Source organism: Macrotis lagotis, chromosome 3 (genome assembly GCF_037893015.1).
Source record: "Macrotis lagotis isolate mMagLag1 chromosome 3, bilby.v1.9.chrom.fasta, whole genome shotgun sequence".
Lineage (NCBI taxonomy): Eukaryota > Metazoa > Chordata > Mammalia > Peramelemorphia > Peramelidae > Macrotis > Macrotis lagotis.
Window position 1 is genome coordinate 146,284,642 of NC_133660.1, and position 24,573 is coordinate 146,309,214.

At 34.3% G+C, this 24,573-nt stretch overlaps 1 protein-coding gene across 1 annotated transcript in view; it reads left to right on the plus strand.

Moving 5' to 3' along the window:
* TMPRSS11F (transmembrane serine protease 11F) overlaps positions 1-24,573 on the plus strand; it is a 95,599-nt gene that overhangs the window by 64,159 nt on the left and 6,867 nt on the right. The window contains exons 4-8 of the mRNA XM_074229324.1: positions 10,995-11,062; positions 11,540-11,703; positions 13,605-13,643; positions 14,815-15,016; positions 23,416-23,675. Of these exons, the coding sequence (XP_074085425.1) occupies positions 10,995-11,062; positions 11,540-11,703; positions 13,605-13,643; positions 14,815-15,016; positions 23,416-23,675 (733 nt within the window). The remainder of the gene's footprint in view (positions 1-10,994; positions 11,063-11,539; positions 11,704-13,604; positions 13,644-14,814; positions 15,017-23,415; positions 23,676-24,573) is intronic.

Genomic DNA, 24,573 nt, shown 5'->3' on the forward strand with positions numbered 1-24,573 from the left:
AATGCTAAAAGTCAGAAAATAAAAAAAAAAGTCAGGAGAAAATGGAACTGTCCACTGAGGGAGTGATGAGACTTCTTGGGAATAGTCTCAAAGGTCAAAGTAGCCTCAAAAGTAAGTTGAATAGAAGTCATATAGAGGTAAATTTTAGATCAATATAGGAAAAACATAACATCTTCCACTTGACCTCATTTGGGTAGGAAGTCAGTTCAATGCTATATTTGACTCATATCCTATTCATTTAAATCATATTCCAAACAACACATTTATTTTCTTAATGAATAACTGGAAACATAAGATTTTCGAACCTTTTGATAAAACAGAGCCCTATTGTCTTCGTTAAATCCTAATGGACAATATTCTGCATGGGAACTGTCCATGGTTTTACTCTCCAAAATCAAGTATGATGGGGCTCTAGGAACAAACTTGGTCCTTTGTTTGTGATGAACATGTACATACCCTGACAGTTATGCTTAGCATTTATAAGCCCTGTTAAAATATCAATCTCTTTTTTTTATAGTTTTTGCAAGGCAATGAGGTTAAGTGGCTTGCCCAAGGCCACACAGCTAGGTAATTATTAAGTGTCTGAGGCCGGATTTGAATTCAGGTACTCCTGACTCCAAGGCTCATGCTCTATTCACTGTGCCACTTGGCCACCCCTTAAAATATAAATCTTATAAAAGAAAGGAAAACACATTTAAGTCACTGTCATCCATTAGGGTTTTATAGTAAATTGGTACATAAATCAGTAAGATATCTGGAAAACATTGGGAAAATGTAACAAATCAAGATATATTTTGATAAAAAGAATGGGATTAGAAAAGAGCAAGAGGGGCGGCTAGGTGGTGCAGTGGATAGAGCACCGGCCCTGGAGTCAGGAGTACCTGGGTTCAAATCTGATCTCAGACACTTAATAATTACCTAGCTGTGTGGCCTTGGGCAAGCCACTTAACCCCATTTGCCTTGCAAAAAAAAAAAAAAAAGAGCAAGAGCTTTGGACATTGTCCTAGAGAGAAAATGAGACTGGGATACAATAGGAAGAACAGAAGGTCAGATGAAAGGATCAAGAAATGCTAAAAAGGAGGTGAAGAGCAAAAAAAATAATAATAAGATGCTTACTTCAAGATTTTGATTTGGGTTAGTTCTGATTGTAAGAATCTAAAGTCAAATCAGGCCACATCTTATGGTAGAATGGAAAGGATTCTTGATCTGGTCTAATCCTGCTTTGTCACAAACTACCTATATAATCTTGTAAAAGTCACTTAATTATTCTAGGTTTCACTTTCTTAACCTACAAATGAGAGGAGCAAACTAGTCTACTCAGGTACTATCGCACCCAACAGGCTTGAGTATTACTGGTACACATTAAACTGTAACTGGGGAATATTTAACAAAATAAATGAAATTACAATAGAACATAGGCAACATTAATATGTGATTTTCTAAGTCAACTTGAGAACAGAAGTAACTCATTTCTATGTGAGTATGACACCACTAGACTAGATGATTCTCAGGTTCTTAGAGTTTGGGGGAGGGATTCTGCTCTCTCTCTTTTTTATTTAGTAATTTATCTTTCCCTAGTTACAGGTAAAAGCAAATTTTAGTAATCATTTTCAAAACTTTGACTTGCAAATTCTCTCCCTTCCTCCATCCCTATCCCCAAACCTTCACTGAAAAGGTAATCAATTTGATATAGGTTATGCATGTGTAGTCATGTAAAACATTTCCATAATAAGCATGTTGTGAAAAAAATAGATTCCCCCCCCCAAAAAAAAACTCAAGAAAAAGAAATCAAGAAAATCTGTATGCAGACATCAGTTCTTTTTCTGGGGATGGATAGCATTTTTCATCATAAGTCCTTCAGAGTTGTCTTGAATCATTTTATTGCCAAGAATAATTAAGTCATGATCAAAGCTTAATTACATTATTACTGTTACTTTGTACATAGTAAATTTCACTTTGCATCAGTTCATGCAAGTCTTTTCAGCTTTTTCTGAGAGCATTCTGCTCATTTCTTATAGAAGAATAGTATTTCTTCAAAATTACATCCCACAATTTGTTTAGCCATTCCCCAGCTGGTGGGCATCCACTCAATTTCCAATTCTTTGTCATCAAAAAAAGAACTGTTATAAACATTGTTGTACATAAAACACCTTACCTTTTGTTTTGCTTTGTCCTTTTGAAATACAGACCTAGTATTGTTAGCTGAAAGGATATCCATGGTTTTATAACCCTTTGGGCACAGTTACAAATTGTTATGCAGAATGGTTGAATCAATTCACCACTCCCCCAACTATCCATTAATGTCTCATTTTTTTCCCTACATCTTCTCCGATATTTATCATTTTCCTTTTCTGTCCTATCAATCACTTGATATAAATTGGTACCTCAGGATTGTTTTAATTTGCATTTCTAGATTCAGCATTTAGTTAGAACTTTTTTATATGGTTTTGATGATTTCATCTGAAAATTGTTCATATCTTTTGATCATTTGCCAATTGGGGAAAAGTTATTTTTATAAAATTGACTCACTTCTCTATGTTTGATAAATGTTGCCTTTATTAGAGAATCTTATTTCAAATTTTTTTTTCACAGCTACTACTACTGTTATTTCTCTCCATTCTATTTCCATTATATGATTCTTTCTCCTTTCACCCTGACCCTCCTTTAGAAGTATTTTGTTTCTGGCTACCCATTCCTGAATTATGCTCTCTCCTTCCCTTCCTACTTTCCTATAGATTTATATAATCAATAGAGTTATATTTGCTCATTGAGCCAATTTTGATGAAAATAAGGTTCACTCACTCCCCTTCAAATATTTCTTCTTCCCCTCCACTATTAAGTGTAATAATTTGCCCCTTTCTACCTCTACTTTTCCCTTTATCCTAGTACATTTTTACTCTCGCATCCTTTTTTACTTTTTTAGATTTCATCCCTTCATAATTCAACTCAGACCTATGCCCTATAATATATATATATATATAATATATATTATATATATACATATATTTATATACTGCCCTAATAATGAAAAGGTTCTTACGAGGTGCCAATATCATCTTCTTAGGGGCAGTGTAAGCAATTTAAACTAATTAAGTCCCTTATGATTTCCCTTTCCTATTTATCTTTTTATACATCTTTTAAGTCTTTTTTTGAAAGTCAAGTTTTCCATTCATCTCTGTTCTTTTTCCTAAAGAATGCTTGAAAGTGCTCTGTTTCATTTAATATTCATTTCTTCCCTTAGAGATTGTATTCAGTTTTGCTGGTAGGTGATTCTTGGTTGTAATCCTAAATCCTTTGCTCTCCAGAATAACATATTCCAAATCCTTTGATCCTTTAATGTAGAAGCTTCTAAATCTTGTGTTATCCTGACTCTGACTCCATGATGCTTGAATTGTTTCTTTATGGACATTTTCTCCTTGTCCTGTGTTTCTTGAATTTGGCCACAATATTCCTAGGAGGTTTCATTTTGTATTCTCTTTCAGATGAATTGTGAATTCTTTCAATGTCTATTTTAATTCCTTAGTTCTGAAATATTGAGGCAGTTTTCAGGTAATTCATTTTTTTGAGAAATATTAGATATATATTTTATCAATCACAACTTTTCAAGTATAGCTAATAAAGCTTTGAAGTGAAGATTTAGATTTAATTTTACTAATATAATCAGAATAGATAAATTAATTACAGAAACTGATAACAATGGAACGAGATACCAAATTTTGGGGGATAGAAACAAGGTGAACTTGAAGGGAGCATTAATATCACTATTCACATTCACTAAGCAAAGAAAGAAATGAGATCAACATGCTTGGAATATAATAACAACAAAAACAACCAAAAAAACAGAAAAAGAAAACAAAAATTGAGACACAGAAAATGGGATTAAAATTTAAAGTACTCAAATGAATAATTATAATGACATTAGTTTATTTGAATAAATATACAAAATTAGCTAATTTGATTTTTGTATAGAGAGTAAAAGGAAATTAGATAAAATGAAAAAAGGAGAAAAAAAATGAAAGAAATTTTGGAAAATATTTTTATCAATTATGAATCAAAAACTGATCATTGAAAGGAAGTGGATGAATATCTCTTTTTCTCAGTTAATTTACATTTTTATTTATTTACAATTACTAAAATAGTCTTGTAAAAGTAAACATAATCCTCCCTCCCCCATAAAAATAAAAAAAAATCTCATGAGAAATAAAATGAAAGAAAGAGAAAAAAATATGCTCCAGTCTGTGTTCAAATACCATCAGCTCTGTATCATAAGTCCATCAGAGAAGTTACTTCCATATTTTTCCACAGGTGCTGTTGCTGATTTCCTCCATCCAGTTCTCCCCACTACCATTTATTATATTTTCTCTCTCCTTTCACTTTGTCCCTCTTCAAAAATGTGCTGTATGGCAGCCGAATGGCGCAGTGGACAGAGCACTGGTCCTGGGAGCCAGGAGGCCCCAAGTCCACATCCTACCACAGAGACCCAGCAACCACTCAGCCCTGATTCTGGAGAGGTCACCCAATCCCACTACCTTACAAAAAGTAAAAAATAAAATGGGTTCTATCTGACTGCCCTCTGCCATGATCTATCCCTCTCCTCTATCACCTACATCCCCCCCCCCTCCTCTCCCCCTGTCCCTTTTTCTGCCATCCCTTTTCTCTCCTTTTTCTTTGAGATTTCTATACCCTATTAAGAGTGTGTGTTGTTTCCTCTCTGAGTCATTTCTTTTTTATTTAAGTTGGTTGTTTTGTTTTTGGCAAGGCAATGGGGTTAAGTGGCTTACCCAAGGCCACACAACTAGGTAATTATTAAGTGTCTGAGGCGGGATTTGAACTCAGGTACTCCTGACTCTAGGGCTGGTGCTCTATCTACTGAGCCACCTATCTGCCCCACTCTGTGTCATCTCTGATGAGGATGAAAGCTCCCTCATTCCCCCTCACTTCCCCCCCATACCATTGCAAAAGCTATTTCTTGACTCTTAGCCTAATTCTACCTCTCCTTTCCCTTTCTCCCAGTACATTTCCTTTTCATCCATTGACTACATTTTTACAATATATTATACCTTCAAAATCACCTCCCTTCTGTGTCTCATCTAAATATGCTCCTTCTAACTGCCCCAATCAATGAGAAGGTTCATATGAATATTATCAGTATCATCTTCCTGTGCAAGAATATGCATAGTTCATCATCCTTAAATCCTTCATAATTTATCCTTCTTATCCATCCTCTCTATGCTTCACCTCAGTCCTATATTGGAGATCAAACTTTCTGTTGAGCTCTGACTGTTTCAACAGGAACATTTGAAACACCCCTATTTCATTGAATGTCCATCTTTTCCCCTGGAAGAGATTGCTCAGTCTTGCTGGGTAGATGATTCTTGGTTGCATTCCAAGCTCTTTTGCCTTCCAGAATATGTATTCCAAGCCTTACAAGCCCTTAATGTGGATTTGCTAAATCCTGTGTAATCTTGACTGTAGCTCCACAGTATTTGAATTGTTTCATTCTGGCTGCTTATAATATTTTCTCTTCGACTTGAGAGTTCTGGAATTTGGTTAAAATATTCCTGAGGATTATGTTTTTATTGAATCTCTTTCAGGAGGAGATTGGTGGATTCTCTCAATTTCTATTTTGGCCTCTGCTTCTAGAACATCAGGGCAATTTTCCTGTAGAAATTCTTTAAAAATGAAGTCATGGCTCTTTTCCTGATCATGACTTTCAGATAGCCTAATAATTTTTAGGTGGTCTCTTCTGAATCTGTTTTCCAGGTATTTCATGTTTTCTTAGCTTTCTTATCTCCTTTTCCATCTGGCTAATTTTGCTTTTTAAAGTATTCTCATCATTAATTTTTTGGACTGCTTTTTCCATTTGACCTTAATTGGTTTTTAACATGATGTTTTCTTCAGCATTTTTTTTTTGGATCTCCTTGACTACGCTGCTGCCTTGGTTTTCATGTTGTTTCCTGCATCTCTCTCATTTCTCTTCCCAATTTTTCCTCTACCTCCCTAACTTGATTTTCAAAATCTTTTTTGAGTTTTACCATAGTCTGAACCCAACTCCTATTTTTCTTGGAGGCTTTAGATGCAGAAGCTTAGATTTTGTCATCTTCTAAATGTGTGTTTTGATCCTCCATGGGATCAAAGTAATTGTCTATGGTCAGGTTTCTTTTTTCCTGTTTATTCACTTCCCCAGCTTGTGCCCTGGTTTGGGGTGCTTCTCAAGGTTTTGACACCCCTGCAAGGACCTCAGTTCCTTCAAGGTCTTATGAGAGGTTCTGACTGCTCTCCTGGACTGTGTTCTGGTCTGTGGGTGACCACAAGCACACTCCTCTGCCCTGGAGGTATGAGGAGGGTCCTTGTTCTATGGCAGTGTGGGGGCCTAGACTGTGACCAGAATCTGAATATGAACAAAGCACAAGAGTCTTGTCCCAGAGGACAGAGGAGAGACCTCGATAGTCCCCCCCCCCTTACCTTCCATGGGCTGAGTGCTCTGGGAGCAGCCACCTATTGACTACCTACTAGGCGACTCTGTGGGTCTGCTTCCATTTCCTAGGATCTAAGCTGCTCTGAGGGCCACAGCTGCACTGAGGGACAAGTTAACCTGGGCTTAGTGCTTGCTCTGGCAGAGGTCTTCCTGCTAATCTTCCAATTAGTGCTTTGTGTTCCCTGGGTTGGCAGGTCAGGAAACTGCTTCTGCTACCATAAGCTAAGGTTCCCAGGGACCCAGGTGCCCTGCGGGCTGTTCCTAAAAGGCTAGAGCTCCTTCACTCTGGTGGGTGATCCTCGTTGTGCTACAGCCCCCTCCATCCCTGTGGAACAGACCCTTCCTATGATCTTCCAGTTTACCTGGTCTGGAGAATTGCCTCACTGGGTCTTTATGTGGGTTCTGTCTCTCAAAAAAAGTTAGAGTCATACTTTTAAGGTTTTGGGGATTTCAGAAAAAGCTCCTAGGAAACCTTTTTCTCATGCTGCCATCTTAGTTCTACCCCCCCCCATTCATTTCTTAAAAGGTTCTTTTTTTAGGCTCTTTTTTTAAAATTATAGACTTCAGATAGTACAATAATTTAAAAATTATCTATCCTGTATTATTTTGCAAGTCAGTTGTTTTTCCAATGAGATATATCACATTGTCTTCTAATTTTTCATTCTTTTGGTTTTTGTTTCATTACTTCTTGATTTCTTATAAATTCATTAGATTCTGTTTGTTCAATTCTAATTTTTAATTCATTATTTTCTTCAAGGCATTTTTATACCTCCTTTTCCATTTTGGTAATTCTACTTTTTAAGGAACTTTTTTCCTTAAGCAGATTTTTATTCTTGTTTTTATCCATTTGACCAATTTTGCTTTTTCATTCTTTTTCTCATAAGCATTTTATACTTCTTTTATCACTTAGTCTAGTCTGTTTTTAAGTGATTTCTTTCAGTATTTTTTGTAACTCCTTTGTCAGACTTTTGATTCAATTCTTATGATTTTCTTGCATTATTATCATTTTTCTTCCTTATTTTTCTTTGACCTCTCTTTCTTGATTTTTCAAAATCCTTTTTTGAGCTCTTTCATAACCTAAGACCAATTTTTTTTCTTGGAGACTGGATGGGGAAGTTTTTACTTTATTATTTTCTTTTGAGTGCATTTTGATCTTCATTGTCACCATTGCAACTGTCTGTGGTCAGATTTTTTTTCTTTTGTTTGCTCATTTTCCCAACCTATTACTTGACTTTTAATTCCTTGTTAAAGTAGGGCTCTGCCTCCAGAGTGGATGGCACATTATTTCAAACTTCTGGTATTTTGTGCTGTTGTTTTCAGAAATACTTCTTGAGACCTGCAAGTTTTCAGTTCTTCTAAAGTGGTATGATCTAAAGAGAGCTGATACTGTTTTTCTGGCTCCTGCTCTGATCTGTGAGTTACCACAAGCATTCTTTTATGTCCTGAAACTGTGAAAGTGGATCTCTGCTCATATGGGATCCCAATCTCTGTCGTGTTAGTACTCCTAGTTACCCTGGGACTGCCACCCAGGACTGTGACCCAGATCTGAGTATGGGCAAAAGAACAGAGTACTTGCCTCAGTGTTAGCAAAGAGTAATCTCCCAATGATCAGTTGTTTTATCAACTTAACTTTTGTGAACTAAGAACTCTAGAACAGCTAGGACCACTGTGGATTCACAGGCTTCCTAGACTTGCTCCATGTTTGCTGAGCCAGGGCTGTGCTAGAAGGTCCTGTTTTAGAGAGTGCTCCATTTCCACCCTGGAGCAAAAGACCTTCTAAGTTGTCTTGGATGGCAAAATTGCTTCATTCAGGCTTTTTGTACATTCTGCCATTCTAGAATTTGTTTGCAGTTTTTACTTCAAGTTTTGAAGAGGGTTTTGAGGCAGATCTCAGGTGAATCCCTGCCTTTACTCCATCTTGACTCTGCTTCCCCCTTAGAGTTCTTTCTCATCTAGATTTACCTGGAATTGTGGTAGGTGATATCAAGTCATAAAGCATCTGCACAGAAAAAAATGCCAAGCTCAAATGAATATACCCTCTAATTGGGAAAAGAAGATAATCAGTGAGTAATACAAGAGAATGTATAGTAGTTCATTATAACAATACAAGAAAAATCAGAATTGAATGGTCAGGCAATATGATTCTAAGGAGGGGAAGGTCATTGAGGGCTGGAACAAATCTAAAATGACTTATAGAAGAGGGGATTTTTTGACTTAGTTGACTTTTTTGTCCTTTGGTGTATACTTACCAGTGGTTATCTTGTATTAATTACATGAGAACTGCAGGGCTTAGAAAGCTTCTTTTCATAGGTGTACCTTGTAGACTTCCCCAGGTGTTAACCTGAGACTAATGATCTTCCTAGAGTACTTAATCCCAAAGCAATTACAAACTAAGGGAAAGCTTCAGGCTCAAACTTGCAACAAGCAGTAACTAGGTGGGTATAGGACTATTCAACAAGAAATATTATTTTAAAGATATCACTTGGTTTATTATTATCCTAATTCAAATCAGGGCCAGAATTCTACGCAAACTGATTTTGAGGGGAACGATTGTTCTTATGGCTATGAGCATAGAGCTTGAGACATTGTCTTACTGAAGTAATATAACAACCAGAGGGTAAAATGACCTTATTCATGATCATTGAAGGATCCACTTAATTTATATGAATAGGGTCTAGATCCGAGCAAGGAAAGAAAAATATGTAAGAAACTGTTGAGTCACCTGAAGGAAAAATGTCACAAACATTAATCATATTTTTCACAAATTGGTCATATGACTTCTAAGTGAATGGAGACAATCTTGGAACAGATAATCCTTTTTTTATGAGGTTAAGATAAAGAACAAGAAGGCCTCAAACTCCAACCACTATTTATTGAGACAGATAATTTAAGTAACCATCAAAAGCAGTTTAATTCATTGATTTTAACATTTTCTGAGAAATTTCTACAAATATGTCTGAAGGATTACTTCTCTTTAGAAAAGGATGTTTTGAAGTCATGGACCTTTTTTCTAATGGGAAATTTTGATGGCAAATTAGAAACTCCCAGGGAACCTGGGAAAGATAGCCCTAGACTGAGACCCAGATGTCTCTTGGGCTGCCACTGATTCCTTTGTTTCTGTTTTTACTGTTGAGTTAAAATTGGGTTTTCCTGATGCCTTGTTTCTGTTGGGTTGACATCATGGATTTCTACATTTTCTCTCATATCTAATGTATTAATTTGCTTGATTTTTTTAGAAAGGAAGATAAATTATATATTAATACCTCATTGAGTTATATGCGAACACTTCCTGAAGTTGCATTAGCACAAATGTGTCCATTTGGTGAAAGGGTTCAAAGTCTTGCCATCTACCTCACTATTTCATCCTTAGAATTTCTGAACCATTCCATTTCATTTGACTCTGAATTTTCCTTGAGAGCAAGGACTATTCAGTTCAGGAATTCTTAACCATTTTTGTGCTGATTCCTTTGGAAGTTAAGCAAAATATTCAAAATCAAAGAAAATGATGTTGCTTTTAGAAGTGAATGAAAAAGGGGCAACTAGGTGGTTCAGTGGATAGAGCACTGGCCCTGGAGTCAGGAGGACTTGAGTTCAAATATGATCTCAGACTAAATAATCATCCAGCTGTGGGACCTTGGGAAAGTCACTTAACCCCATTGCCTTTCAAAAAAGTGAATGAAAATAAAAACACAATTTTCCCCACAAAGTTCACAGACCTTCTGAAATGCATACACTGATCCCAGATTATGTACTCAGATATTTTTTCCTTGATATCTCTATCATCTAACCTAGTATTTAATAAATACTTTTTTCATGCATTTTCTTCAGAGGAATGGGTCTCTATGTATTCCTCATTCCCCTCAAGAATCTACTCTGATTTCTCTCACATACCAACAATTTCAGAAACTTTCTTTGACCTTCAGTAGTAACTCCAGGGACTTCAGGTGCCTTTAGGAATTGTGAAAACTTGCAATCCCATCAATAACTGGTTCAAAGGGTTGGATAAAAAGGTATTTCCTTTACTATGCTAAAACTAATTTTTAAGTATAAGGGCATTGTAAAAGGGTGTGGTCCAGATAGGTGACTAATATTCAGGGTTCCTTGAAGTTCCATGACATATATTCATGTGTCAACTGCCTTCCTAAGAATACAGACATGGGAAAAAAAGTCTGTAAATTTATATGTGGCCACATATTTTGAATTTCAATAAGTTACTTTATTGTGAGACCTCTCAAAACAATGTTGAACCAGAAATGTTATCTATGAAATTAATGATATGTTCTCATTGATGAATATTTTCTCTTACTACTGCTATAAATGCACTAGGGGGGCATGAAGTTTCAGGATAACCTTTTTATAAATAGAAAATTAAGATATGTGTGAATAAATAATTTCACTGATTTAGCTCTCAAGTTGAAATGATTTATATACTGCGCTACAGCTATATATTTTGCATTCTTCCATGTTATCAACTATTGACCTCAAGCACTATGATCTTTTTTCCTTAACAAAACAGATGTTTAAGATATTTCGACAGTCATCTCATAAAGGAAGATATGTGAAATCCCATGTTATCAGATTGAGGTTTGTGAAGCTTTTTTCTATTTCTGTATGTTTGCTATTATTATGAAATTAATTAATCTTATATAACTTTTAGCATGGTAAGCTTTCATATTTAAATCACTCTATCTTATCCTGTGACTTTCATGGAAGGTAGAATACAAACTTAAACAAATATGGCTTCATCAGATCTCAAACTCAGCTATTGCTACCACAGGAATTATAGTACCTCTCTCCTAAGGTTGCTATAAAGATCAAATGAGATAATAATTATAAAGTTCATTTTATATGTTAGCTGATATTACTAATGTCATTATTATTATTAGTATTATATATTTCATATTCAATACCATATTTGAACTTCAGTCTTTTTTTAACTTCAGATATAGGACTCGATCCACTATGTCACTGGTAAATATAACTTCCTAGAATAGAAATAGTGAATGTTGATGAAAATGTCAATATTACCTTTTTCTTTTCTTTTATCCATGATCTATATAGCCCTGATAAGGATGGTGTGAAAGTCTTTATGCTGTTCCTTTTTCGCTACCCTTCCTCAGTTGGTGTAGCAAGAATTAAGAAAAAAATTGGAAGTACACTATATGAAGCCCTGAAAACCAAAACGTTTTCTTTGACCATAAATAATCCTTCAATTAAAATCACACGTAAGTGAATTCTTCCTCTTGCCACAACCTTCTCCTCTCTGGTCTTTACCTTTGTTTTTTTTTTTTTTAATTTCCATGTAATTCCTACTGTGTGTGTCTTAAGAATTGGGTCATCATCTGTCTTTCATCAAGAGTCTGCCAACAAAAGTGCATTTATATATGTATCACCCCTGGAAACATAATAAAGTACTAAGTTAGATTAGGTTTTGGATCAAGTACCTCAAATATTAAAGCTTAATAAATAAATGTCCTTAAAATGCTTTATCTTTAGAAAATATAATAGTATGGTACGTAGGGATAACATTATAAAGATAGTCAAGGTTTCTTCCTAGTTTAGCACTTCTTTTCAATTGTTTTGCCATGTATTATTCACAAGTCAGAGATAAAAATGATTTTGCTTTTCTAGACCTCGATTTTCCTTGAAGTCACATGGTTAGCAATAAAAATGCCCAGATTAATAGCCAACAGCTTATTATTTAAAGACCCCCAAACTTCGAGAAGCTCACTGATGCTATCACTACAAAGTTAGAAAAAAAATGAAAGAAGGCCATCCCCATTAGATTGAAGGTTCCTTGAGGGCAGATACTTGGTTTTTTAATATACCCATAATGCCTTGCACATAATAGATATTTAATAAGTCTTTGTTTTGGTGTTCACCTATCTTTATTTTGTTTCTTCAAATTAGAATAGCACTAGTAAAGATTGAGCTTTTGCTCTGATTTCTTATCTCTTTCCCAAATCTAAGAAGCAACTTTGTAAATGTTTATAGCTCAATCATTGAAAAAGTTCTGTCTTCATCAGGGTTTTCAGATTTCAACTGAAATTTGGGGCAAATGGCTAATACCTTTAGCCTAGAAGTCTACAATCAGTCATCCTGTTTCAGTGGTCTAATCCAAAAGATCCCACTTACAATGATAAATGTTGCACATAATGGAAAATCTGAGGCAATGTAAAACTCTGAAATTCTTCTTCAGTCATCAAAAGTGCATGAAATTAGCCTTATACCTTAAAGAACCCTGTATATGTGAGTGACAGTACTATTAAACAAATACAGTTTTAGGACTGAGTATTTTATTTCACATCAATTCTTTGAGAATTGCTTATATTACTTAGATTACTATATTACTTATTGATCAGAATATCTGAATCACTAAAATATATTCCATGCTCATCTACAGTGTAAAAGGTTGTATAAAATTATTATATACAATATACAATTATATACATTATATACATTATATACATTATATATATATATATATACATTAAAAACGTATACAATGTTTATGCATGTAAAATATATTCACCACATACATTCATATTAATATAAGTGAATGAAGACAAAGAAGTAGGATGTCTAAGTGTAACTCTATGGAGCTTGGACCTACTCTATCCTTAGAAGGGATCTGAGATATAGAGACAATAACACTGTTTCCCAATTTTCTATTATTAACACACAGACATACATATACAATATATATGTATATGTATATACTCATATATACTCATTTATTATCTATGTGTTTATAGATATTAAAATTATATTGCATTATATGTATTTGGGTAATGACCCTCTAATGACCCTCAGGATCTAGCATTCTAATTTGTCTTTGCCAAGAGAAAACTTTGGTCATGCCATCTTTTCCAAGTTCTAGTGATCAGAAAAGAAACAAACAAAACAAAAAGACAATTTGATCACTATATAAAATGAGAAAATGCTTCACTTTTATTGCTGCCATCTGATAACTCGCTGACAAATATTTCTTCTCTTTGATTCTTTTTAGAGTCATGGAATTTTTATAGCAAGTACTCCTATAAAGCACTTGAAAGAAATCAAATCAAATTTCATAGAACTATAAGCTTAATCTGACCTTATTCTATTTATCTTTCATTTGTTTTAGCCATTGATTCCATGAAGACAAGGGAGCTTCTCAACAGCCGTAAGTTTAAAAGAATATTTAATTTTTTCCATAGCATGATTCGTAATTGCTAGCAAGAATGAGAAATAGGGTGACATTATAGATAAAATTCTGACATTGGAGTTAGGAAGACATGGAAATGTTACTTCTGGAAAAACTGGGGAGATCACTTTTGGTCTTTCAAACACTTACCTGAGATTTTCATATGTAGATAAATTGTCATTTGTGCAAATTAATTAATTAAGAAATAAGAGGCAATCAAGTGGTACAGTGAATATAGCTCTAGACTCAGGATCAGGAAGACCTAAGTAAAATCCAAACTTCAAGTACCCCAGGGACATCACTTAATTTCTGTCTGGCTCAGGTTCCATATGTGTACAAAAGGGGTTAATAATAGTACCTACTTCCCAGAATTGGCATGAGGATAAAATGAGCATTTGTAATGCACCTTTCTAACCTTATAAGAATGCTAGCTAGAAGTTCCCCAGATTGAAGAAAAACACAAGTCTAGTTCCCTCCTCCCAAAGAAAAAATAATAATCTATAACCATAAATGATTAGTACAAACCAGGGAGATGCTTTGGACAAGTTCCATTTCCAAGAATATGTCCATTTGGGACATATTTTTTATATCGAGGGAAAGAATAAATATGTCTATAATGCCAGGTCACAAGGTGGAGAAAAGCAGAGCAAAAGGCTTTGCCAGGAGCACATTTTCTTAAATAGATTTTTTCCAAATTTTGTGTATTTGAATTTGATTCTTTTTGATTGTGTTGAAGTGAGAACTGGAACTGTACTATTTTAAAATTTAACAAATTCAAAGATAATAATGTAGGATAGTGGGGAAAATATCAATTCCATGTCAGAGGCCTGGTTCTGGTACTTATTACCTAATGTCCCTTCCAAATCAAATTAGAAAGGATTATCACCAAATTTTCTATTGACCTATAGAAATTTATATAAGTTCTTTCTGAGGTAAAATAACATGGTTGGAAAAATAGGGCCAAAGTTGACCTTTCTGAGTCTCTATTTTTTCATCTATAAAATGATGGGTTGGACCAAGTACTTTTCATTTCCAATCCATTTTAAGGAAGAAAGACACAGGACTGATCAGATATGATACCAATGAATGTAAATCTAATCAATGTTGGTTGATGGGGTTTTTTTTTTGATGAAAACTCTTACTGTGGCAGGTTGTGGGATACGTACTACCTCATCATCCTTGCCATTGACATCAGCTTCAACGACTGATAGGATAGTCATGGGAAGTACAGCAGCATTAGCAGGAGAGTGGCCATGGCAAACCAGCCTCCAGTTAAAGGATGCTGGTCATCAGTGTGGCGGCAGCTTGATCAGTAATACTTGGATTGTAACTGCAGCTCACTGCTTTCAGAAGTAAGTTCACAAGGACTAAGGTAAAGCAACTACTCTGTGACCTGGGTAAGTTATTTTTTCTTCAGGTTTCAATTGTTCCATCTCCAGAACGAGATCAAATTATCTCAGATCTTAAACAGTTCTAACTATATATGATTCTATTACTTGTCTTTTATCATCATCATCTGATATCCAGTTTGGTGGATAAACAATAGAAAACTTTATCATCTCCATATGTACCTTCCAAGTCTTACACATAGAATGGCCACTTTTCCAGTTCTCCTCTTCCTTCTCTATTCTACCTTCCTCCCTTCCTGAAAAGCCCTTTCTCCTATCTCACTATGAAATTTTAAAAAAAAAGCATTTATGACAGTTCCTGACACAGTCTTAGACACATACTGGATTCTCAGTAAATATTTGTTTAATATATAATTTTGGAGAGTATTTGTTTGATACAAATCTGGGACAAATAGTTAACATACTAGATTGAAGAAACAATTTTAATAAAAATCTTGCCAACTTATATGAATCGATGTTAACCAAACCAAAAACACTATGAAAACCATATATACTCTATGACAATGTAAATGGAAAGGATAGCAATAATAAAACTGAAATGAAATGCAGTGATATTTAATGACCAAGTTTGTTCCCAATAAAGAGAAAAAAAATGGATTTTCCTCTCTTCTTTGCAGAGATAGAGGTTGCATGTATTACTGTATCTTATGCGAATTGATTGATCAGATTGATGTATTAGTTTTCCAGAATTTCTTTCCTCTTTTTAAAAATTTTTTCTATAAGGGATGTGTCTCTCTGAGAAAAAGAAAAATATTTCAAAAGATAAAGTTTATTTAAAAAGAACAGCTTATGCAGTGCAGCAGGTAGAACTCTTGGGCTTAGAACCAGGAAACCTCATCTTTATGGGTTCAAATCCAGGCTCAGACACATATTAGCTGTGTGATCCTGGATAAGTCATTAAATCTGGCCATCTTGTTTGCTTCAGTTCCTCATTTATAAAAGAACTGGAGGTGGAAATGGCAAACTACTTCAGTGTTTTTTTCCCAATAAAATACCAAATAAGATTATGAAGAAACAGGCATAACTGAAGTGACCGAACAACAACCACAAAGAAGAAAAGATGAATTTTTTTAAAAGCTCTTGATAGACTAGAATATTTATTCAATTTAAATAATATTAAATTTTTGGGCAGCTAGGTGGTGTAGTGGATAAAGCACTGGCCTTGGAGTCAGGAGTACCTGGGTTCAAATCCGGTCTCAGACACTTAATAATTACCTAGCTGTGTGGCCTTGGGCAAGCCACTTAACCCCATCTGCTTTGCAAAAAAAAAAAAAAACAACACCTAAAAAAAATAAATAAATAATATTAAATTTAATAGAGATTCAAGATGGAGGAGTCATAGATAAATAGAAATCCTTTAAAATGATCTGAGGGTTTTAATGAACAATAAAGTCAACATGAACCTATAATAAGAATAAGCATTGAAGAAATGAGATCTTAGACTTCACTCAGAAATGCTTAACATTCAGGAATACATAGGTTTTCTATTTCCTGCCCCTGTCACATCACACATGGAGTACTATATTCTTATTACTTGACTATTTATAGTCATTACTAGGGCATTTAAAAATTTTTTTTAATGGGGATATGGGAAAGAGAGAAAATAGATGTTTTGTTATTGAAATAAAATTCAATTTAAAACAATGTTTATGGCTTAGAGAAGAAGCAGTTAGTTTTGTGTTAATGGTACAATTCTGGTTAATGGTACAATTTATTGGTTGAGTTCTCTTGGATATTTTGAGGTTTCTATTTGCAATTTAGGGATTTGTAAATTAATCCGTGAAAGATAGCAATAGTTGTATACACACACATATATCTATATGTGAATGTATAAGTATTATATATATATATGCATATATATATTTTTATCAAATTGTAGTTGAATTTTATGGACTTTAATGATGTGATGTACAGTTTAAACAATTTCCTTGTATAATCTACAAATATTATTAAATCTAGCCTCCCTAAGTATTAAAATATGAATATTTATTGTAGACAGGAATTATTTTTTTCATTGTATTTTCATTTTAAACAACTTGGAGAATATCTGGATCATAGTATGTATTTAATAAATACCTATTGGTTAATCAATAAATAGTTTATAATTTGCCAGTGACTTAGTCCTGAATTGCCATCTTAAACACAAGAATTTCCACAAGAAAATCTATCTGATTCAGTAACTGGTTTGAGGTATCTCTGTTAATAAATTCATGGAGATATTGTATACAGAAAAACTTTTGAATCTGTTCATGGATTTTAATGATTTTAATGATCTTATAGGCTTCATTTACAGTTAAATTGCTTTCAGTTACATTCACCAAATCCAATGGTGGGTGCCTGTTAGAAGCTGTGACTGCTGCTTTTTGAAATGGTATCTGCTGGGGCAGCTAGGTGATGCAGTGGATAGAGCACCAGCCCTGGAGTCAGGAGTACCTGAGTTCAAATCCGTCCTCAGACATTTAATAATTACCTAGCTGTGTGGCCTTGGGCAAGCTACTTAACCCTATTGCCTTACCAAAAAAAAAAAACCCTAAAAAAAAAGAAATGGTATCCGTTCTCAAAATATTTCTGTGGGTTAGAAGTTTTCAAAGTATGGTCTATGGATCTTTGAGACCCTTTCAAGAAATCTGATAATCAAAACTATTTTCACAAACATACATTTATTTATAATAATAATAGTCATAGTAATAATAAAATTCAATAAATAAATTTTAAACTTTTAAAATACTTTCCTCCTTTTCAACTATAGATAGGCTTAAAAATCATTGTTATCTGTATGAATTCTTTATATGGAGCTTCAACCAGAAAATGTATCACAACAAGTTGAATGCAGAAACAGATATGAGAATCTAGCTGTTTTTTTTAAAGCCCCAAATTAAGAAGATTTGTAAAAAATATGTGAAACAATGCCACTCCAGGATTTTTTGATAAAAAAAATTATGTTAATATAGAATGAATTATTATTGTTATTCTAAAATAAATATTTGTTAAAATCTACCATATTTAATTTCAAATAAGAGATATTGATAGACATAATCAAAATGAGGAAAGAAGAAAAAAGTATTTATTATAGTCAAACATGGTTCTAAAGTGTTTTAAAAATATTATCTCATTTGGTGGTCATGATAACCCCTAGAGAAGATTTTATTGTTTCCCCCATTTTATGTTGAGTAAACCAAAGCAGATGGAGGTTAAATACTTTGCCCAGGATTACACAACTATTAAATGTCTGAGGTCTGATTTGAATACATATGTTCCTGACTCTAGACTCAGTGTTCTACCTATTGTATCACCATCTACTGTATCACCTAGGTAGCTCTTAAAAAAAGGTTGCTGGTCATTCTTAATGATTTTTAGGAGTATAAAGCTTTCCTTAAAACAAAAACGTTTGTAGGTTTTTCATATGCTTTAATAATTTCTATCAATTCTCATCCTCTTTTTTGCCAAGGAAGTATTAATTTTGCCAGATTCTACATATAATAATATTTGTAAATGCACTTATATTGTGCCTGGCACATAGTAGATACTATATAAATGCTTTTACTTCCTCCTTCCCTAATAATAATGGACCCTGTATTGTAATGAACTCTGATAGTATTATGGGGAGTTTTGTAAGGATTTTTTTCAGCTCCATTGTGGTTCATTTAAGGGTTCTGAATTCATTATTTTCAAGTATTTTCATTTTCTTTTTAGGTTTTTGCAAGGCAATGGGGTTACGTGACTTGCCCAAGGTCACACAGGTAGGTAGTTATTAAATGTCTGAGGCCAGATTTGAACACAGGTACTCCTGACTCCAGGGCCGGTGCTCTATCCACTGTGCCACCTAGCTGTCCCTTGTCAAGTATTTTCAGTCATACTTATTTTACCCCATTTGGAGTTTTCCTGGCAAAGAGACTACAATGGTTTACCATTTCCTTCTCCAGTTCATTTGACAAATAAGCAACTGAATCTAACAGGGTTAAGTAACTTGTCTATGGTCACAGAACCTAGTAGCTAAGGTCAAATTTAAATTCATCAAGATGAGTTTTCCTGATTTCAAGCTCAGTGTTCTATCCACTGTACCACCTAGCTGTCCCATTCTTGTTGTTGACCTTTATTAAATTCTTACTTTCATATCTCTTTGCAATTTAGATTTCAGAAAATTATTCTTGGTTCTTTCCAGTAGAACACTTTAGCTAGTAAAGTTTCATGCAGAGACTTGGTGGGTAGACTGTACATTTAATATTCAAAGACCATACTAACTGTATTCAGAAAAAAATCATCATCAAATTAGCTACAGGAAATTTTTTTGTTTTGGATGGGGCTAGAGGAGCATAGTAAGCTTAAAGATTACCTATCACTGACTTTAGAAAAAACATGGGGGGCAGCTAGGTGGCACAGTGGATAGAGCACCGGTCCTGGAGTCAGGAGTGCCTGAGTTCAAATCTGGCCTCAAATTCTTAATAATTGCCTAGCTGTGTGGCCTTAGGCAAGTCATGTAACTCCATTGCCTTGCAAAACCCTGAAAAAGAAAATATGGATTTTTCCTTCAGAAGGAAGATATCCATCACTAATATATAATCCACATTAGAGGAAGGAGTATCCATACTGATCTTTTAAGTATTACAAAAATATTATTAGATATTATATTCTACTTTGTGTCTATTAAAAAATCTTAATGTGGGGCGGCTAGGTGGCACAGTGAATAGAGCACTGGCCTTGGAGTCAGGAGTACCTGGTTCAAATCCATTCTCAGACACTTAATAATTACCTAGCCTTGTGGCCTTGGGCAAGCCACTTAACCCCATTGCTTTGAAAAATCTAAAAAAGTAAAAATAAAAATAAAAAAATAAAGTTGCTTTAAAAAAGTCTTAATGCTCCTAGACTGAAAAAAAAACTCTGGACTAAGTATATGAACACATACACTCTAGAGCCAGTATTGTCACTAACTAAATATAATTCCTTGGGCAAGTTTCTTCTTTTCATATGCTAACTTTTTCCCCCCCTTGTAAATGACAAGGTTGGATTCAGTTATCTTCAAGATCTGTTTTCCAGCAAGGAAGTTCTATGTCTTGATATCTCCTTCTTTAAAAAATTGTTTATTTTATTTTGAACTGAAGAAATAAAAGAAGTATTTCCATTGCTTCATAAAAAAGAAATAAAAAAGATAATTGCACATGAAAGAGCAAATCTATTATGCACACTTTGCTGTTCCATTGGAAAATAGTAAAGTTATCATGAAACTTTCTTTTTTCCCTTTTTACCCCTCCAATCGTTCCAATCTAGAGATGGCTATCATTAGACACAAATGTGTGTATTTGTGTAAAATCATTCTGAACTTCCTTCTATTTATCAGCTATTTTTCTGAATGGATAGTATTTTCCTCCTTTGTAGGTATCAATAATGGTCAAAACTTGAATATTTATAAGGTCCAAAACAACTTGGGCAATCAAAGTTTCTTAAAATTATATTGCTCCTCTCTGCTATCCCTGGGGCAGAACTCTGTTTCTTTGCCCATACTCAGATCCAGGGCCCAGTCTGGGGCCTCTATTACCATAGAGGAGCATATCCTCCTCACAACTCCAGGGCAGAGGGGATTGCTTGTGGCCATCCACAGATCAGAGCACAGGCAAGAGAACATAATACCACAGAGGAATTAAGGTACCTGTGGTATCCCCAAAAGACCCTAAAGCCTTGGAAATGTGGTAAATCAGTCATAGGTTGAGGAAATAAGCTAACAACAGAAAAAGAAGAACCTGACCATAGAAGATCACTTCAGTTCCATGGAGGATCAAAATACATACTCAGGTGAGGACAAAGTTGAAGTTTCTGTATCCAAAGCCTACAAGAGAAATAGGAAATGGGCACAGGCTATGGTTGAGCTCAGAAAATACTGAAAAGCAAGTAACAGTAACAGAGATAGAGGAAAAATTGGGAAGAGAAATGAGAGCAATGAAAGGTAAATCATAAAAACCAAATCATCAGCATTGGTGAAGGAAATGCAAAAAATACAGAAGAAAATAACATGTTAAAAACAGTTTAGGCCAAATGGAAAAAGCAACCCAATGAGGAGAAGCATGCCTTAAAAAGCAAAACTGGCCAGTTGGGAAAAGATAATAAAAAAGAGCTCTCTGAGGAAAATAACTTCTTCAAATGTAAAATGGAGCTAGAGGAAGTTGATGATTGCAAGAAATAAAGAAACAATAAAACAATAAATACCAAAAGAACAAAAATTTAGAAGAAAATGTGAAATATTTCATTGGAAAAAATAACCTGGAAAACAGATCCAGAAGAGATAATGTAAAAATTTTGGGGGCTACCTGAAAGTCATATCCAATAAAGAACCTAGGCTTCATTTTGCAAGAAATAATAGAGCAAAATTTCTTTGAGATCCTAGAAGAAGAGGGTAAAATAGAAATTGAGGGAATCCACTGAACAGCTCCTGAAAGAGATACCCTCTCCCAAAAAAACCTCCCAGAATATTATAGCCAAATTCCAAAAGTCCCAAGTCAAAGAGAAAATACTACAAGCCACTAGAAAGAAACAATTCAACTACCATGGCACTATAGTCAGGATTCCATAGGATTGGCAGCATCAACTTTAAGGTATCATAGGGTTTGGAATATTATGTTCTAGAAGGCAAAAGAGCTTGGTTTACAGCAGAGAATCAACTTCTCAGCCAAACTGAACATCCTCTTTCAGGGGAAAAGATGGATTTTCAATGAAATTGGACTTTAAAATTTTTCTGTTGAAATGAACTGAGCAGAACAGAACGTTTGATCTCCAAGTACAAGACTCAGGTGAAGTGTAGAGAGGGTGGATGGGAAGGATTAGTTACAAGTAATTTAATGATGTTGAACTGTTTTTAATCCTGCATGGGAAGAAGATACTGATAACTCATATGAACTTTCTCATTTATAAGAGCAGTTAGAGGGATAGACAGAGCATGGGGAGAGGAGTTGAATATAATGGTATAATGCAGAATAAAGATGGAGTCAATGGGTGATAAAGGAAAGTAGTGGGAGAAAGGGAAAGGAAGGGTAAAATGGGTTAAGACATTTCACATAAAAGAGTCAAGAAAAAGATTTTGCAATGGAGTGGAAGAGGGAGAAGAGAAGGGAGAATAAGTGAAACTTCATTCTCATCAGTAATGGCTCAGTGAAAAAAATAACATACAACCTCAATAGGTTTGGAAGTCTATCTTACCCTAGAGAAAAATAAGAGGAAAGGTAAGGGATAAGGGGCATGAGGGAAGAAATGTAGGGAGTAGATGATAGAAGAGAGGAAAGATTGAGAGGGTAGTCAGATACAATACACTTCTGAAGAGGGACATGCTGAAATGAGAGAGAAAATAGAATAAATGAGAGTGGGGAGGAATAGAATAGAGGAAAGTACAGTTAGTAATTGCAGCTGTGGAAAAAGATATTGAAGCAACTTCTCTGATGGACATGATAAAGAAGGCAACTCATCCCAGAGACAGAACTGATGAAATCTGAACATAGACTGAAATACACTTTTTTTCCTCTCACTCCATTTCTCTTGAGATTTCTATATCTTTTTGGTGGGAGGGGCTTATATTTACTTTCACAACAAGATTATTGTAATAATATAAAAATAAATAAACCATAAAAATAATATTGCTGATAATGTACACAGTGGTCTCTTGGTTATGTCCACTTCACTCTTCATTAATTTAAGTCTCCATGTTTTTTCTAACATCATTGAGTTTATAATTTCTTATAGCACAGAAATATTTTACAATTTGTTCAGTAATTCTCCAACTGAAGGATATCCCTGCAATTTTCATGTCTTTGTCACTACAAGGAGAATTGATATTCATTTTTTAGAATGTACAGATTCTTTTCCTTTTTCCCCCCAATCATCTTTGGAAATAGATTAGTAGTGACATTGCTTGATCACAGGATATAGGCAGGTTGATAATTCATGGGACATAATTCCAATTTTTTAGTGTCTCAAATTTTCCACATTCCCCCCCATCATCTCTTTTAAACATTTGAGTCATTCCTATAGGTATGAAAAGATATTTCAAGATTATTTTAATTTGCACTTCTCTAATCAATAATGACTTAAAGTATTTTTCCATATGACTACTAATTGTTTTGATTTCTTCATCATAAAACTGCTTGTTCATATTCTTTGACCATTTATCAATTGGAAAATGACTCATATTCTCATAGATTTGACAAAGTTCTTTATATATTTGATATATGAGATCTTTATCTGAGAAACTATTATTTTCCCAATTTTCTTCTTTCCTTATGATCTTGTCTCTACTTTTAAAGATTAAGGTTAAATCTTGCACATTATCCAAAACATGACTTGTTCATTTAAATCTTTTGCAGAACCAAGAATCCAAGGCAATGGATTGTGACATTTGGAACAACCCTCACTCCACCTTTAACAAAACAAAATGTTGACAGAATTATTGTTCATGAAAAATACAACAACATTACACATGAAAATGATATTGCCTTGATGCAAATAGCTGAAAACATTGAATATTCCAATGAGATCCAACGAGTTTGTCTCCCAGAATCTTATGTAAAATTGCCACCTAAAACAAGTGTATTTGTCACTGGATTTGGATCTGTAGTAGATGATGGTGAGTATTTTTAAAATCACAGTTTAATTGTGTACTTAATTGTTTCATGATTTGTCATAGGAAAAATACATTTAGCTATATCCTTTGAAGAGATGCTCTCTTCTCTAATAAAAGGTATGATAAACTGAAAACAGAAGAGATCTAGGTTAATTCTTAATTTTAGTTTCCTTAGCAGTTAAAGGAAAACTTTGTTTTACTACCTACCACAAAATGTTGTTGAAAGGAAAGCACTTTTAAAAAACTTCAGGGGCAGCTACATGGCACAGTGAATAGAGCACCAACCCCGAAATCAGGAGGACCTGAATTCAAATTGGTCCTCAGACACTTAATTGCCTAGCTGTGTGACCTTGGGCAAGTCACTTAATCCCATTGCTTTAAATAAATAAAACTTAAAAAGAGTCTTTAAAAATTTTAAGTATTATTTCTAAATGTGTTATTCAAAATAATTCAGAAAATAGAATAATCAAATCTATACTTTAAGAGTTGCAGGGATGTATCCAATAATAAGGTGATCTATTGCACTATTGTTTCAAGTCCTCTGGCAATGTGACTACCAAGGAGATATTAAGACCCCTTGCATGTACCTGCCCAAGAATATAGAGAAGAACCATTAGATATAAAGATATATCCATGGAAGACCTTGTAATGAAGAATACATTCAGACCTTTTGCAGTTCACTATGGCCAAGGTAGCATTCAGGTAGCATAGAGCACCACTTTTGATTTTGGGTCTTTTGTGTTTTATCTATGACATATTCCTCCAAGCTTTCTTATTCTCTGCAATTCTCTCAAAGTGACTTTCTTAAATGTCTTTGTCAATGTAAGTCTTTCTAAAAATTCTGTTAAAGGCATCCCCTTAACACATTGAAGATCTTCCTTTTATCCTCTTAGTATTTTAG